General features: G+C 37.1%; 1 protein-coding gene across 2 annotated transcripts in view; it reads right to left on the reverse strand.

Moving 5' to 3' along the window:
• Nucleotides 1-13,848, reverse strand: part of Copg2 (COPI coat complex subunit gamma 2) — a 106,726-nt gene that overhangs the window by 47,402 nt on the left and 45,476 nt on the right. For both annotated transcript variants that reach the window (XM_051175856.1, XM_051175855.1), the window contains one exon: nucleotides 115-248. In XM_051175856.1, the coding sequence (XP_051031813.1) occupies nucleotides 115-248 (134 nt within the window). The remainder of the gene's footprint in view (nucleotides 1-114; nucleotides 249-13,848) is intronic.

Raw genomic sequence — 13,848 nt, forward strand, 5'->3', positions numbered from 1 at the left:
TACTTACTAAGCAATCTCAGCCCTAAACACCACTCTTAATGACCCCTCTGCAGACCCAATGATTTAAAAAAATGTGAGAACACAAACAGAGGACATCTATCAAATACAACTGACCTGAGACGGCAGGCGCCAACTCTCTTGCAGTGCAGTTAGGAAGGTGAATAATGGCAGAAGCAGCTTCATAAATAACCATTTCATGTTTATTTCGTAAGCAGCTCTCAATGAAATCAAAGAGTGGACTGTCATGGCTGCCAAGAAATGTATATAGACCATGTTTACATTTCAAATAGCAGGGTATGTGCACACTAGGTAAAAGCACAGGCAGACTGAGATATACTTCTGGAACCCTGGATAAAAGATCACTGAAGATTTACTTTTTCAAAAAGCAATGAAATTTTGTCAAAAGTAGTTTTTTTCAGAACTTTAAATTTTCACCAAGTAAGCAATGACTGAAGAAAAACACAGATTTTAGGGAGAATAGTGAAATTTCTGGACTCCCAATTTCCATCTCTCCTTCCTAGGATTACCATAGCTCTGGGAACCAGCAGCTTCATAACCCTGAACCAGTGAGTGGCAGCAGCCTCAAAGAACTGGGTTAACATCAGCCAAATCAATTTATATGACGTAGCACATTAAAAACGGAAAATCTGAAAACTACACAATTATTCTCCTACCCCCCCAAAATCATGAGGATACAAAGAAACAGTAAACACAAGAAAAAAAGTAGTCACCAGCAATTATTCTTGAGGAAGCCGAGATATTAGACTTACTAGGCAAACACTTTGAGTCAATTGATATAAACAAGTTCAAAGTACTAAAGGAAGCTACATATAAATAATTAAATAAATCTCTAACTATGAAAGATTATAACTAATTAAAAACCAGAGATTTGGGGAAAGCGGTGACTGTACTGAAAGATTAATCAAGGAGATTGGTTGTGGAATATTTAACTACAAAAGATGTGTGACACTTGTTTATGCTGTGAAGTTATTACTTTAACTATGTAAAGGGGTATCGCATTTGTTTCTGCTACCTTTGTTAAACAATGTAAAGAGTGTGGCCTTTGTTCTGCTGCAGTTGTTTAATTATGAAAAGATATGTTGCTGTCACACCTTGCCTTCCTAAGGCACCTAACTGGTCTAATAAAAACCAAATGGCCAATAGCTAGGCAGGAGAGGGAGGGACAGGTGAGGCTGCCGGGCAGCAAGAATAAAAGAAGAGAAGAAATCTAGGTTCAAAAAGAACAAGAGGAAGAGAAGATGAAGAGAACAGGGAGAAAAGGAGGGACACATGTGGGACAGAAGCCAGGCAGCCACCAGTCAGACAGAGACAGCAGTAAAGAAAGACATAGAAAATTAGGAGGAAAGGAGGGAGAGGACGGAGGGGGGGGGAGGGAGAGGGAAAGGGAGGGGGAATAGAACAAAGGAAGGAAAAGTAAAAAGGCCCTGAGGCAAAAGGGTAGGTAAAGAGAAACAGGTTAATTTTAAAAAGCTAGCCAGAAATGAGCCTACACTAGGCCAAGCACTCACAACTAATATTAAGTCTCCAGTCATAATTTGGGAGCTGGTTGATGGCCCAGAAGAAAAAGCCTGCTACGGAGGTTCGATTGCAAATGTACATGATGTGTGACAGAGCCAGGAAACTGATATAACCAGTGATATGCAAATGAAATGACACTGAACTTTTATCTCCCCCAATCACAATAGTTACACCAGAAACAAATGGTGGGATTGTAAATCAGTACAGCCATTATGGAAATCAATATGGTGGTTCCTCAAAGTAACACTACTGCTGAGTGTGTCTTAGGATGAATCTAAGTCAGTATTGTACAGGTACTTGCACACTCATTCATAGCAAATAAATAATAAATACATATTACACAATGCACTATTACATGTAGGATAAAATATAGTAATCACAGTAAAACAAATTGGCTATTAGAAAAAAGTCAAATGTTACATTAATACACATTTACTATTACAAACAAAAATAATAAAGCAAACAATGAGAGGAAGATGACCTCAATTGGATAAAGAAGATCTTCAAAGATCTACAACAACCATCAAACTTAATAATTTCCCTGTAGAACGGCAGTCAGACAACGAAGCCTTCTTTCAGCATTTCTATTTATTACTGCACTGAAAGCTTGAACCAGTGAAAAAGACAAAGCCCAAAATACAGAAGCTAGTCTAGAAACAAAGAAGTGAAACCATATTTGTTTACAGGTGACGTAATTATGTACACAGACAATCCAAAGTAGTGCACAGATGCAGAGAGTGGGGGAGAGAGAGAAAGAGAAAGAGAGAGAGAGAGAGGAGATAGAGAGCAAAAGAGCAAGAGAGCAGTAGCTAGGAGTGTAGTATGTTTATAGTCTGTAAGACCGACATAAGAAACAACAGTATTTCAAGGTGCTGCAAAAAGAAATCCAAAAGTGAAAGGAACCAAACAACTCCATTCATAATAGCAAAAGCGAAGAGCAAAGTTTGGGGCCCATGAGATGGCTCAGTTGGTTAAGGCACTTGCTTTCAAGTCTGAGTTTGAGTCCCCAGGATCCTCATGAAGGAATATGAGTACCAACTCCTGTGAGTTGTCCTCTCTGAATTCTATATGCACACAAAATAAAAACATACTTTTAAATGGTTTTAATAAAATCATCACAATTTTAAACTGAAAACTAAAGTCTTTCTAAATGAAGAAAAGGACCATGACCATGCTCTAAAACTACTTATCATCAAGATGGCAATATTCCCACATGGATTTATTTAAAATACATTCATTGTTCCATTCGATGCAAATCCTATCAAAATACCAGCAGTGATTTGTTGTAGTAATTCAAATCTCATTCCAAAATGTATATAAGCAAAGAATTCTGGAAAACATTTTTCAAATTCACAACTTTTATAAATCTTGAGCAACCAAGACAAATGAACAAAACTGGGTGTTTCATCACATGGTCAGCTGATTTTCCAAAAGGAGACAATTGAAAGGGGAAAAGATGAGTTTTTACTAGTTGGCGCTGGGAAAATCGGTATGCATCTATTTTTAAATGAACACACACCATTATATGAGCATATGCAGAACTTAACTCAGACTTAAAGGTTGCAAACTAAACTATTAACACTGTGCTGCTATACAAATACATTGAGGGGGGGCGCATCTTTAACCCTAGCACTCAGGAGGCAGAGGCAGGAGGGTCTCTGAGAGCTCCAGGGGCCAGCACGGTTTACAAGAGCTCGTTCCAGGACAGGCTCCAAAGTTAGAGAACCCCTGCCTCGAAAAACAAAAAACAAACAAACAAACTAACCAAACAAACAAACAAAAATACATTGAGGAAGTTAATGTAATCTTGAACTAGGCCATTATTACATACAGCATCCAAAGCACAATCTCTCAAAGAGAAAGGTGATAAAACAAATTTCATCAAAATGTTAAAATAAGAAAGCAAAAACAAACAATAGGCCATGTAAAAGTATTTGTTAAAATTGGGGGGGGGGGTAATACCAGATGTACTTATCTATAGATTTCTTATGAAATTTTGTCAAGTTTTGTTATCTGTAGTTTGTTTTTTTTTTTTAAGGACTTGTATCCAGAATGGGTAAGGAAGCCTTCCAAATGCAACATTTCTGTTAAAAGATGGGTAAGAGATCTAAACAAGCTCTACTTAGTAACAGCAAAAGAGGAAGGAGTAAAGCAAATAAACACCTGAAGAGAAAATAAGTATTAGTAATTAGGAAAGTGATTTCCATATAGCTACTAGAATGTCTATTAAAATAGTAGCACCAGGCAGACAGGTCCATCTAGGATCCCATCACTCAGGAGGCGGAGACAGACAGCTCCAGGGATACCCAGTGACAGCAATCTAGGAGTTTGAAAACAGACAACATCACACACTGATGAAGACAGGGAGCACCAGTATCCTCAAAGGCATGTGAAATAGTATGCAACTTTGCAAATTCTTCTTCAGCATCTCTAAAAATCAACAACAGCCTATAGTCCAGGAATCTTCCCCCAAAATAGAACATAATATGTTCACACAAAGATTTATACTTGAGCATCGATAGTTATCTTTATGCACAGTAGAAATATAACTACTAGAGGGGAACATGACCTCAACTGGCTGTGTGTGTGTATAACATAAGGGGGGAGAATAAATGAACGTGCTGTGCATGTGTGGTGATTAGATAACAGTGTCTAGGCTTGGGGCTCTCTCTCCATTATGGGTTCTGATTTCTGTCAATCAACTGTATAATTTATAATAGTTCTTAACCATATGTTCTCATATAACAACACTACAAATTTCTTTTAATTTCTTTTGTGGGAGGTAGTTCTTTTTTGTTTTTGTTTATTTTGTTTTTCAAGACAGGATTTCTTTCTGTAGCCTTGGCTATTTTGTAGACCAGGATGGTCTCAAACTTACAGAGATCTATGTGCCTCTGCCTCCCAAGGCTGAGATTAAAGTTGAGGTAGTTCTTAAGAAAAGGTCTCACTCTGTAGCCCAAGAGGCTCCAGACTTAAACTCCTCTTGCCTCTTCTGCCTGAGTGCTGGTACAGGCACAAGCTATCACACCCAGCTTTCATTTTAATAGTGAATAAATTCAATGCAATCCCTACTTTTAATATTACCTATCATAAATTCTACTATATTAAAAACATCATTCAAGAAAGAAGCAGTATCCCTAAAACAGTTTCCAATATCCTAGATACTGTCCTGGTTTGCTTCTTATTGCTGTGATAAAATACTGACCAAAAGCAATTTGGGGAAGAAAGGGTTTATCTCATCTTACACTTCCAACAGTCCTACACATATACATATATGTACCACAAGAGACTAGTGTGTGTGTGTGTGTGTGTGTGTGAGAGAGAGAGAGAGAGAGAGAGAGAGAGAGAGTTTTTCTTTTACAGAAATGATCTAGTCTTCACATTTACTTTACCATGTTTTTTTTTCCTATGAGGCAGTATTTTTCTTATAACTACATTTTCTGTACAATTTTTTGTTGGCTGTATATTAAAGATAGCTCTGAAAATTCAAACATTATAAATAATATAGGAACTGACATCTTGTTTCTTGTGCATGTGTACAAGTATTCCTCTGATGAATTCTTGAAGAGAAACTTCTGGATGACAAACAAGCAATGTATGTGCTTTTACTTTTTAATAGGCATGCAAATTCCAAAGTTCTCTTTTAAACTCCCAGCAATGTTGAGAATATTCACATTCTAGCTAATATTTGATACTATGAAGTATAACATATTTTGCCAATATATCTGAAAATTGTATTTTATTTTGATGTGTGTTTCTAATTAATGGTGAGATGAAACCTTTAAAATGTTTCTTGTAAAATCTTTGTTTAGGTAAAACATTAACTTCACTTACTGAAAAACTGTAAAATTGTTTGTATATAATTTGTTTTCATTTTTTTGAGACATGCTCTTGATATGTAGTCAGGTTAGCCACCCTCCCAAGTGCTGGGATTATTGTTTAGAGTGCCACTATGTCCAACTCCTTTCTTCTTTTCTCTCTTTTCCTCTCCTCTCTCTTCTGTACACTGAGCTAAAACAAATAGGCAACAGAGAGGCCAGAGCATCTAGTATTACTTCATTCAGTTCTGTAACACATGTAACACATTCAGTCCTTCAACACATGTTATAGCTGTTGGATTTATGAGTCCTACTTGGCCACTTGTGCTTGGTTTGCGTTTTTTAAATGTCATAGCAAATTGGGCATCACATTTGATTTCTGCCATGGCTTTCTGAAAGTAAATCAATAGATCACAAGTGAAAATTTTAGAAGTAAAGTGTCCCCACAAAAAGATCATGGGAAGGCTCATGCTCTATCCCTGATTACTGAGAGGTGACTGAGGGCACTAACTGAGCTCACAGTGAATGAATGAACTACTAGGATGGTGGGACTTATTGGAGGAAGTAAATCAGTAGGGTAAGCCTTTGAAAGGTGTATATTGTTCTGTCCCCTTTCTGTATGACTGACTGTTATCACCATGAACTGAGACAGTTTTTCCATCACATGTGCCTACCACACTTTACTTCTAAATTATGATACATGCATGTTCTTACTCCCATGTGTTTCAGTTACTGTGACACTTGGGTTGTTTACCCCAGACAGTTGGTAAAAAATCTCAATGGCTGGGCATTCTAAATAAATGCTCTGTCTTACCATGCATGGGCCCAGAAGCAACACAACCATAGACTCAAACATCCTAAAACAAGAGCCAAGGTAAATCTTTCTTTTGTTTACAGATGTTAATCTCAATGATGAAAAGCTGATTAACAAACCAGTTTAGAACTCCTGATTGTTATAATGATGCTAGTCTCATAAGAATAAACAAACTCCTCTGAAAAGAAAGATAAGTAATCCGTGTTCAGATTATACAGACACAGACAGAAAAACAAGACCTGAAAAAACTCTTGTACAGAAGAACGAAAGATTTGACTCTGGCATATACCTACACTTTTGTAATGCTATTAAAGTCAGTATGGTGGTGGCTCAGGTACTGTAACTGACTGCAGTGGGAAACAGGAGCCCAGAAATTGACCAAAGCATGTAAGGCAATCTAGCTGTCAGAGTAAAACTGACATTACATAGCAGTGAACACAGATTCATGACAACAAATGACACTCAGTCTACTGGCTTTCAGATGAGAGGGAAAATTAAGTTGCTACTTTATATCATACCGAGAAAACAAATTCAGGTAGGATACAGACCCAAAGCATGAAAAGTAAAACTACAATTAATTAACAATAAAGTTAAAACTATAATGCTTGAAATAACACAGAAAATATATTTATGAACTTGGGGTTCAAGTAATACAACAATAACACCATTCTTTCAATAAAATACCAATAAATTTAAATTGTCTTATATGTAAGTAGTTCTTTCTGTTCATCAAAGATTTCGGGAAAAGAACAGTCAATCTAAAGTATCTGCAATATTTATAATCAAGCAAGAACTTCTATTATTATATATTAAGAATTCCTAAAACTCAATGGGAAGATCAGGTGATAATATAAATCATTGGGCAATATTCAAAAAACAGGTGTTTCCATATTAAAGAAATCCAAATGGACAGTAAACTCAGAAACAGAGTGTCAAGAGAACCAAATCACCTTTTAAATATCTGTTTACATCCACTGATAAGGCTACTCTCAGATTCAGAGAAGCCTTTCCTAGCAGTGAATGTAGGTGAATGAAGAGATCCATGGCCACATAAAATGCTAAGAACATTTGAGGACTCAGACCTAAATAAGGCATTTATATTACTCCCCAAGGTTCAGGGAACACTGCAAAAGAGGGGCAGAAAGAATCTAAGAGTGAGAAGATAGGAGATAGGGAGAACAGTAAGAAATACCATCTTCCAAGCATAACAAGTCCATGAAAATCTCCAATTCATGGCAGTTGAGTCTACAGTCACTGGACCTACACATCATGCTCTCCTAACAGTTGGCTATGAGTTGGGAGGGAGCCCCTACCACTTCTGAATTATTGGCAACTAACACAGAATCTGGGATAGTGTTCAGTTGTCTGCATACCCATGGGTGAGTCCACTATTCTAATGGATAGTTGCAAACCCATGGTCATAGAAACAGCCCTAGCTAACCTCTGTGGAAGACAAAAACAAAACAAAAAGTCATGAATATGGGAAAGAGACTTATAAATAAGAAAGAAGGCTGACAGGAGTAGCAAGGAAATAAGAAAGGGTGTTGGAGAGTTAACCAGAATGTATCACGTACATACATAAAATTTGTTAATAAAGCAAAACATTAAAAACACTGTCAAAATTACACATCAAAACCACAACAACAAAAATGTAAACTTAATAATGAATAAATAGCATTTTACAAAACAATGGTCCAACTATTAATCTATATTACCATCATTATGACTAATATACCCAACAAAAAGGAAATAATTATTGTGGCTTACAGTTTTAGAGAGAACAGTCTACTTGGTCCCATATACTCTAGAAGAAAATTATGGCAGGATGTGTATGAGGGAGTCAGGAAGCAGAGAGTGAAAATGGGACTATGGACCAGGACCTTCAAAAGTATGCCCCAGTAACTTACTTCCTCCAAGGTTACAAATTGGCACACACACACACACACACACACACATACACACACACACACAAAGAAAAACAAAAAACTTCCAGAATGTAAAATAGCATTCTTCATAATATCCCAAAGGGGACACAATCCAAATGTTCCTGAATAAATGGATAAACGAATTGTAGTACAGAAAAGAGATGATGGGAGATGTCATTCTGTAAATATGTTTCTCATACTGGTTAATGAATAAAGCACTGTTAGCCAATAGGAAAGCAAGATAGGCGGGCCTAGGAGACAAGAAGGAAAGAGGAAGTAGTAAGGAGGAGTCAAGATGGAGAGTCTGGGGAAGGCAGAACCGCCAGCCGCCTCTCACTGGTAAGACCATGTGGAAATACATAGAAATGGGTTAATACTTAAGACAGAGCTAGCCATTAAGAAACTAGTACCTGGCCAACAGCATTATATCAAATACAGAGTCTCTGTGTGTTAATTGGGGCTGGCGTGGCGGCGGGACAAGACCAGGCGGCGAGAGGAAAAACCTTACTCCTTACAAATGGCACCCACATGGCTAATAAGAACTTCCACTTAAAATTTAACAAACGCTTAAAAAAGGGTTTTAGAAACAAAAGAACAGAGACAAGCAAGGTTTCTTGGTAGCAGCATTTTTCTCAGTTGGACTCTGCTTTGCGAGAGACAAGCAGATATTTGCGTGGCTCCTTTAAGAGGAGATTCCTGACTCAGCATAAGCGGCAAAAAACCGCAAGGCTTTTAAGAAACTCTGCTAACAATTTATTGGTGTGTATGAGAGCTGGCAATGGCAGTGACCACATCTCCTAGCCGGCAACATGCTGTTGCATGGCAGCATAGACCAAGACAATGACCACAGCTCTCAGTGCTAGCAGTAAAATAGCCGCCACCATCTTTGGTAAACCGTGGCTGAAACAACTATGACTTCCATTTTAGCAATGTTGTTGTTTAACAGATAAAGACTTGTGGCCAGACAAAGATAAAGATTTACAGTAAAGACAGATTCACATTAAGAAAAAGCGCTAAAAGTTTACAGTGTGTTTTAAAATATATGTAGACATGGAAAAAAAAATAAAATGGTTTTAAAAAGACAAAGAGGAGATGGATGTGGTGGCACAGGCCTTTAATCCCAGCACTCGGGAGACAGAGGCAAGCAGATCTCTTGTGATTTCAAAGTAAACCTGGTATGCAGAGTGAATTTCAGGACAGATAAGAGTTACACAGAGAAACCCTGTCTCAAAAAAAAAAAAAAAAAAAAAAAAAAAATAGAAGTAAAAGAAACAAGAGTAATAAAAACGTCACATAAAGATGGAGAGAGTATGGATACTATATGGCATTATATTGTCTTTATATCATTTGACTGCTGAAGAAACAACTGTTAAAGGAAATACTGCTGGATTAATTCAATTTATATATTTTAAAAATGCTTTGATTCAAAAATTTAAGTCTAAGGACAAGTTACTGGGGAAAAGGATTTCTATTTTTGTTTCCACAGAAAATAAAAAGCTGTGGATTCCTTCCAGACTAATGTGGTTTGAGCAAGCCAGACCCCCTGAAACAGGGTTCCTGGTGATCCAACATTCAAAACAGCTTGAACAAGGCAGCCTTGCAGACTACAGCCAGGATTTCTGCATCTTCTTATGATTCCCCGATGACAGCGCCCCCTATCAGCAGGAAGTAGTTTGGAAAGAATGACACCCAAATTCCCAAATATTGTTTATAAATGTTTGTTTTCATTTAACTGGGCTTGCTTATAAATGGTTAATGTCCACAACCAATCTCTTTTTAAAGGTAAAAAGGGGATTATGGTATAGATATGAATGCTTTGGAATGGATTTTCATTAATTGATACAATTTAAGGTCAATTTTGTGAGGTGTATATTCTCCTTTTGTTTAGGTATTGTGTTTATATAGCTCATTTAAAAATGTAATGTATAATGTATAATTTAGTTCATAGTCAAAACTTATAGCTAGTTGAGTTAGGATTTCTAGATATACAGACATGTATTTGAGATAAATAGGCATTCTTCAAACCTTTCAAAGACCTACAGAATATGGCATTTAAAATGGTTTAGGGTTTTTCTTGACAACGAGGCACAACTGCTCCTAGCAACATCACCTACGTCAGAAAGGAAGATGGACATCGAAGAAACGCATTATGGAGTTTACTTCCAATATGTCAAGACTAGCCATTTGGACAAGATAATGCTCTTATCTGGACTGTTTGACTTTATGCTATATAAAGTCATTCAGGACCCACAGAAAAGTGACTGCTGATTCAAGATGGACATTGCTGCAGAGTTCCTGCTTCATGGAAGAGTCTGCCAGACAGTCTGTAGGACACAGAGAAAAAAGACTGACCAACTGCCAATACAAGAAGACAGTTTAAAGTTTCCTACTTTGCTAAAGAGTCTGCTAGATACACTATGGCCTATGGGTTGAAGATGAAAGATTACAGAAGAACTTCAGGTGACTGACAAGGCAAGATGTCTCTGTCATTTCTAGAGTTTATATACTATCCTTCTGTGGTCTTTGAAGGAGTTGAAGACAGATAGTTATGGTTATAGTTTTCCTTAGTTAAGCTTAAAGATAAGTTACATATAGCTAAGTTACATATAGGACTTTAGACTCACAAATTTAGGATAGATGATAGAATAGTTTTTTAATCTTGCTAAATGTTAATGGACTAAATATTGTTAACTGTGATTCTTATTTGATAACTGTTGTGTTATATATTTTATTATGTTAAGGTTAAAACCCTTCTTTTTATTTAAACAGAAAAGAGGAGATGATGGGAGATATCATTATGTATATATGTTTCTCATACTGGTTTAATGAATAAAGCACTATTGGCCAATAGGAAAGCAAGATAGGAGGGACTAGGAGACAAGGAGGAAAGAGGAAGTAGTAAGGAGGGGTCAAGATGGAGAGTCTGGAGAAATCAGAATGCTGGCCGGCTCCCCAGTAAGAGAAGACCACATGAAAATATATAGATCAGCAGAAATTGGTTAATAAGACAGAGCTAGCCGATAAGAAACTAATACCGGGCCAACAGCATTATATCAAATACAGAGTCTCTGTGTGTTAACTGGGACTGGCGCGGCAGCAGGACAAGGCCAGGCAGTGGGCGGAAAAACCATACTCCTTACAGTTACAAATACACACACACACACACACACACACACACACACACACACACACACACAGAGAGAGAGAGAGAGAGAGAGAGAGAGAGAGAGAGAGAGAGAGAAACAAAAAAAAACTTCCAGAATGTAAAATAGCATTCTTCATAATATCCAAATGTTCCTGAATAAATGGATAAATGAATTTTAGTACATTTATATAATGGAATAAACAGTATTCATCAATTAAAAAGGAAGACTGACACTTCCACAATACAGAAGTATATTGACATACTTCACTGAGAAAAATAAGCCAGAAACAAGAGGCTGTGTAGTGTATGACTCCATTTATGGGCAATATCCCATAAATGAGATTGAAAAACATAAAGAATAAATGTTTTCCAGCTTGCTGGGGCAGAGGAAATGAAGAATGAAGAGTAGTTGTCAATTGAATTAGGACCTCTTTGTAATGGTGAGCTAACTTTCAGACTATACTAAAACACTAAACTCTACTTTTTCAAAAGCAAGCGTTCTGGTCTATAAGCTACATCTCACAAAACTATGTAAGGTCCTTCTTCACTTAGAACTTTTACAATCCCAAGTATCAGCTTCAGAAAATATTCCTTCTCCATGGAATGTGTGTTGAAACTACCATTTTGGAAAAACAGTCCAGTGTTATTTATAAAGTGCAGAGGTATATATGACAATTATCTCATTTTACCACATTTTCTTACATAGTGTAAAGAAGTGTGTGCTTAACCATGAAAATAGGGCTATGGAAACTGTTGTGGTTGAATATGTTCCTTAGCTGTTCAAGCATTGAAAACTTAACCCTCAAATCCATATGTTAATGCTATTTAGAATGGTACCTTTGGGAGGTTATTAGGATTAGATGGCATCATGGGGGTTGAGCCATATGACAAGAGTAATGTTGTAAGAGAAGATACCTCTAGTGACACCTCTCCTCTGTCTCACTGTGTGAGGCAGCAAGAATGCTTCCAGATGCTGAGCAAATGCCAGCATTAGCAGGCTCTTGCCTTCCCAGCCTCTAGAACCGAGCTAAATCCAACATCTCTTCGAACAGATTTCTTTGTCTTAGCTATAGATGCTCCTTAACTTACAATTATAAATGAAGATAATGTAACTCAGAAGTCCTTTTACGCCTATCTGCCAAACATTATAGCTTCGTAGCACATCACACCTGAAGTGTATTTCTCCGCCGTCATCCTGCATGCTAGAAGCTATGGTTCACTGCTGCTGTTGCTGTTCACTATCACCTATTGAAGGCCTGGGGAAAGGGTTACCCCATTTGTATTGGTCACCTGCCATAAAGTTAAAAAAAGAAAAATTCCAAGTCAAACTGTCATAAATTGAGGATCATCTATATATATTTTTATAGCAACAAAAATGGAAAAATGAGCAGTGTGAGAAGGAAGCTATTTAGAGCAGCTTTATTCATAAGTGCCAAAACAGAAAACAATCCAGATACTCATTCTTAGAAGAATGAGCTGGGAAGTGACGAAGGAAATATGTCTAAATGAATAGCTATAAATAAAAACCAAGTGAGACTCTTATAATAAAATTCTAAGTGAAACACATACACACACACAATGGAACATGAGTCTATCAATAAAATGTTCAGAACAAGATGAAACAATTTCAGAGTTTAGGAATGGATCTAGAGGGAGTTAAAAATATAAAGAAAAGCAACGAGAGCTTTAAATGTCATATTAGTTTTTCTTCTGGATATCAATAGTTATAACCAAGTAACATACATAAAGCATGTCAGAGCACTAAAAATAATATATTTCCTAATGTATGTAATCGCTCAGTCCTATACATATAATATGTATACAACTAAGTTTTACAAAATCTATATGTACCTTATCATTTTTTATCCTATCATTTTTAATGATTACTTTTTATTTTTTTAATGTGTATTAGTGTTTTGCCTGAACTTATGTCTGTGTGAGAGTGTCAGATCCCCTGGAACTAGCATTATAGACATTTGTGAGCTTCCATGTGGGTGCTGGGAGTTAAAACTTAGTCCACGGGAAGAACAGCCAGTATCCTCAACTTCTGAGCCATTTCACAAAGATGGGCTCACCAAATACACACTGCTGACTATTCAAATCCTGTGTAGTTTCCTTTCACATTATTGCATCAGGAGGATATAAGAAAAGTGAGATTAGGTTACAAACACTGCAGTTTCCAACACTTAGCTGTGTTATGCTAAGTGGACACTGGACAGCCAATGAAAAGCTCTCAAAGGTGGACAAGTGAAACATCTGGCCAATAGTCAGGAAGAAAGTGAGGCTTGCCAACACATGTTAGTAAAACATGAGTGGATCCTCTACTGACAGATGACTGCAGGCCTGACCATGACTGTACACTCACAAGGTACCACATATCAAAACCAGACAGCTAAGTTGCCACCATTTCCTTGATAATGGCAACTGTGAAAGAAATGCTTATTTTAAAAAGTCCGAGGCCAATTTTCCACACAGCAAGGGCTATCAAATACACTGACACTTCTATCTTGGCCCCTGCTTATGTGCAACACTTTATCTTTCCTGCTAACAACCTTCAGTGGATAAAGTGTGTGTGACCAAGTATGAAGACCAAAGTTCAGATCTCCA

Source organism: Phodopus roborovskii, unplaced genomic scaffold, assembly GCF_943737965.1.
Source record: "Phodopus roborovskii unplaced genomic scaffold, PHOROB, whole genome shotgun sequence".
In the NCBI taxonomy this organism is placed as follows: domain Eukaryota; kingdom Metazoa; phylum Chordata; class Mammalia; order Rodentia; family Cricetidae; genus Phodopus; species Phodopus roborovskii.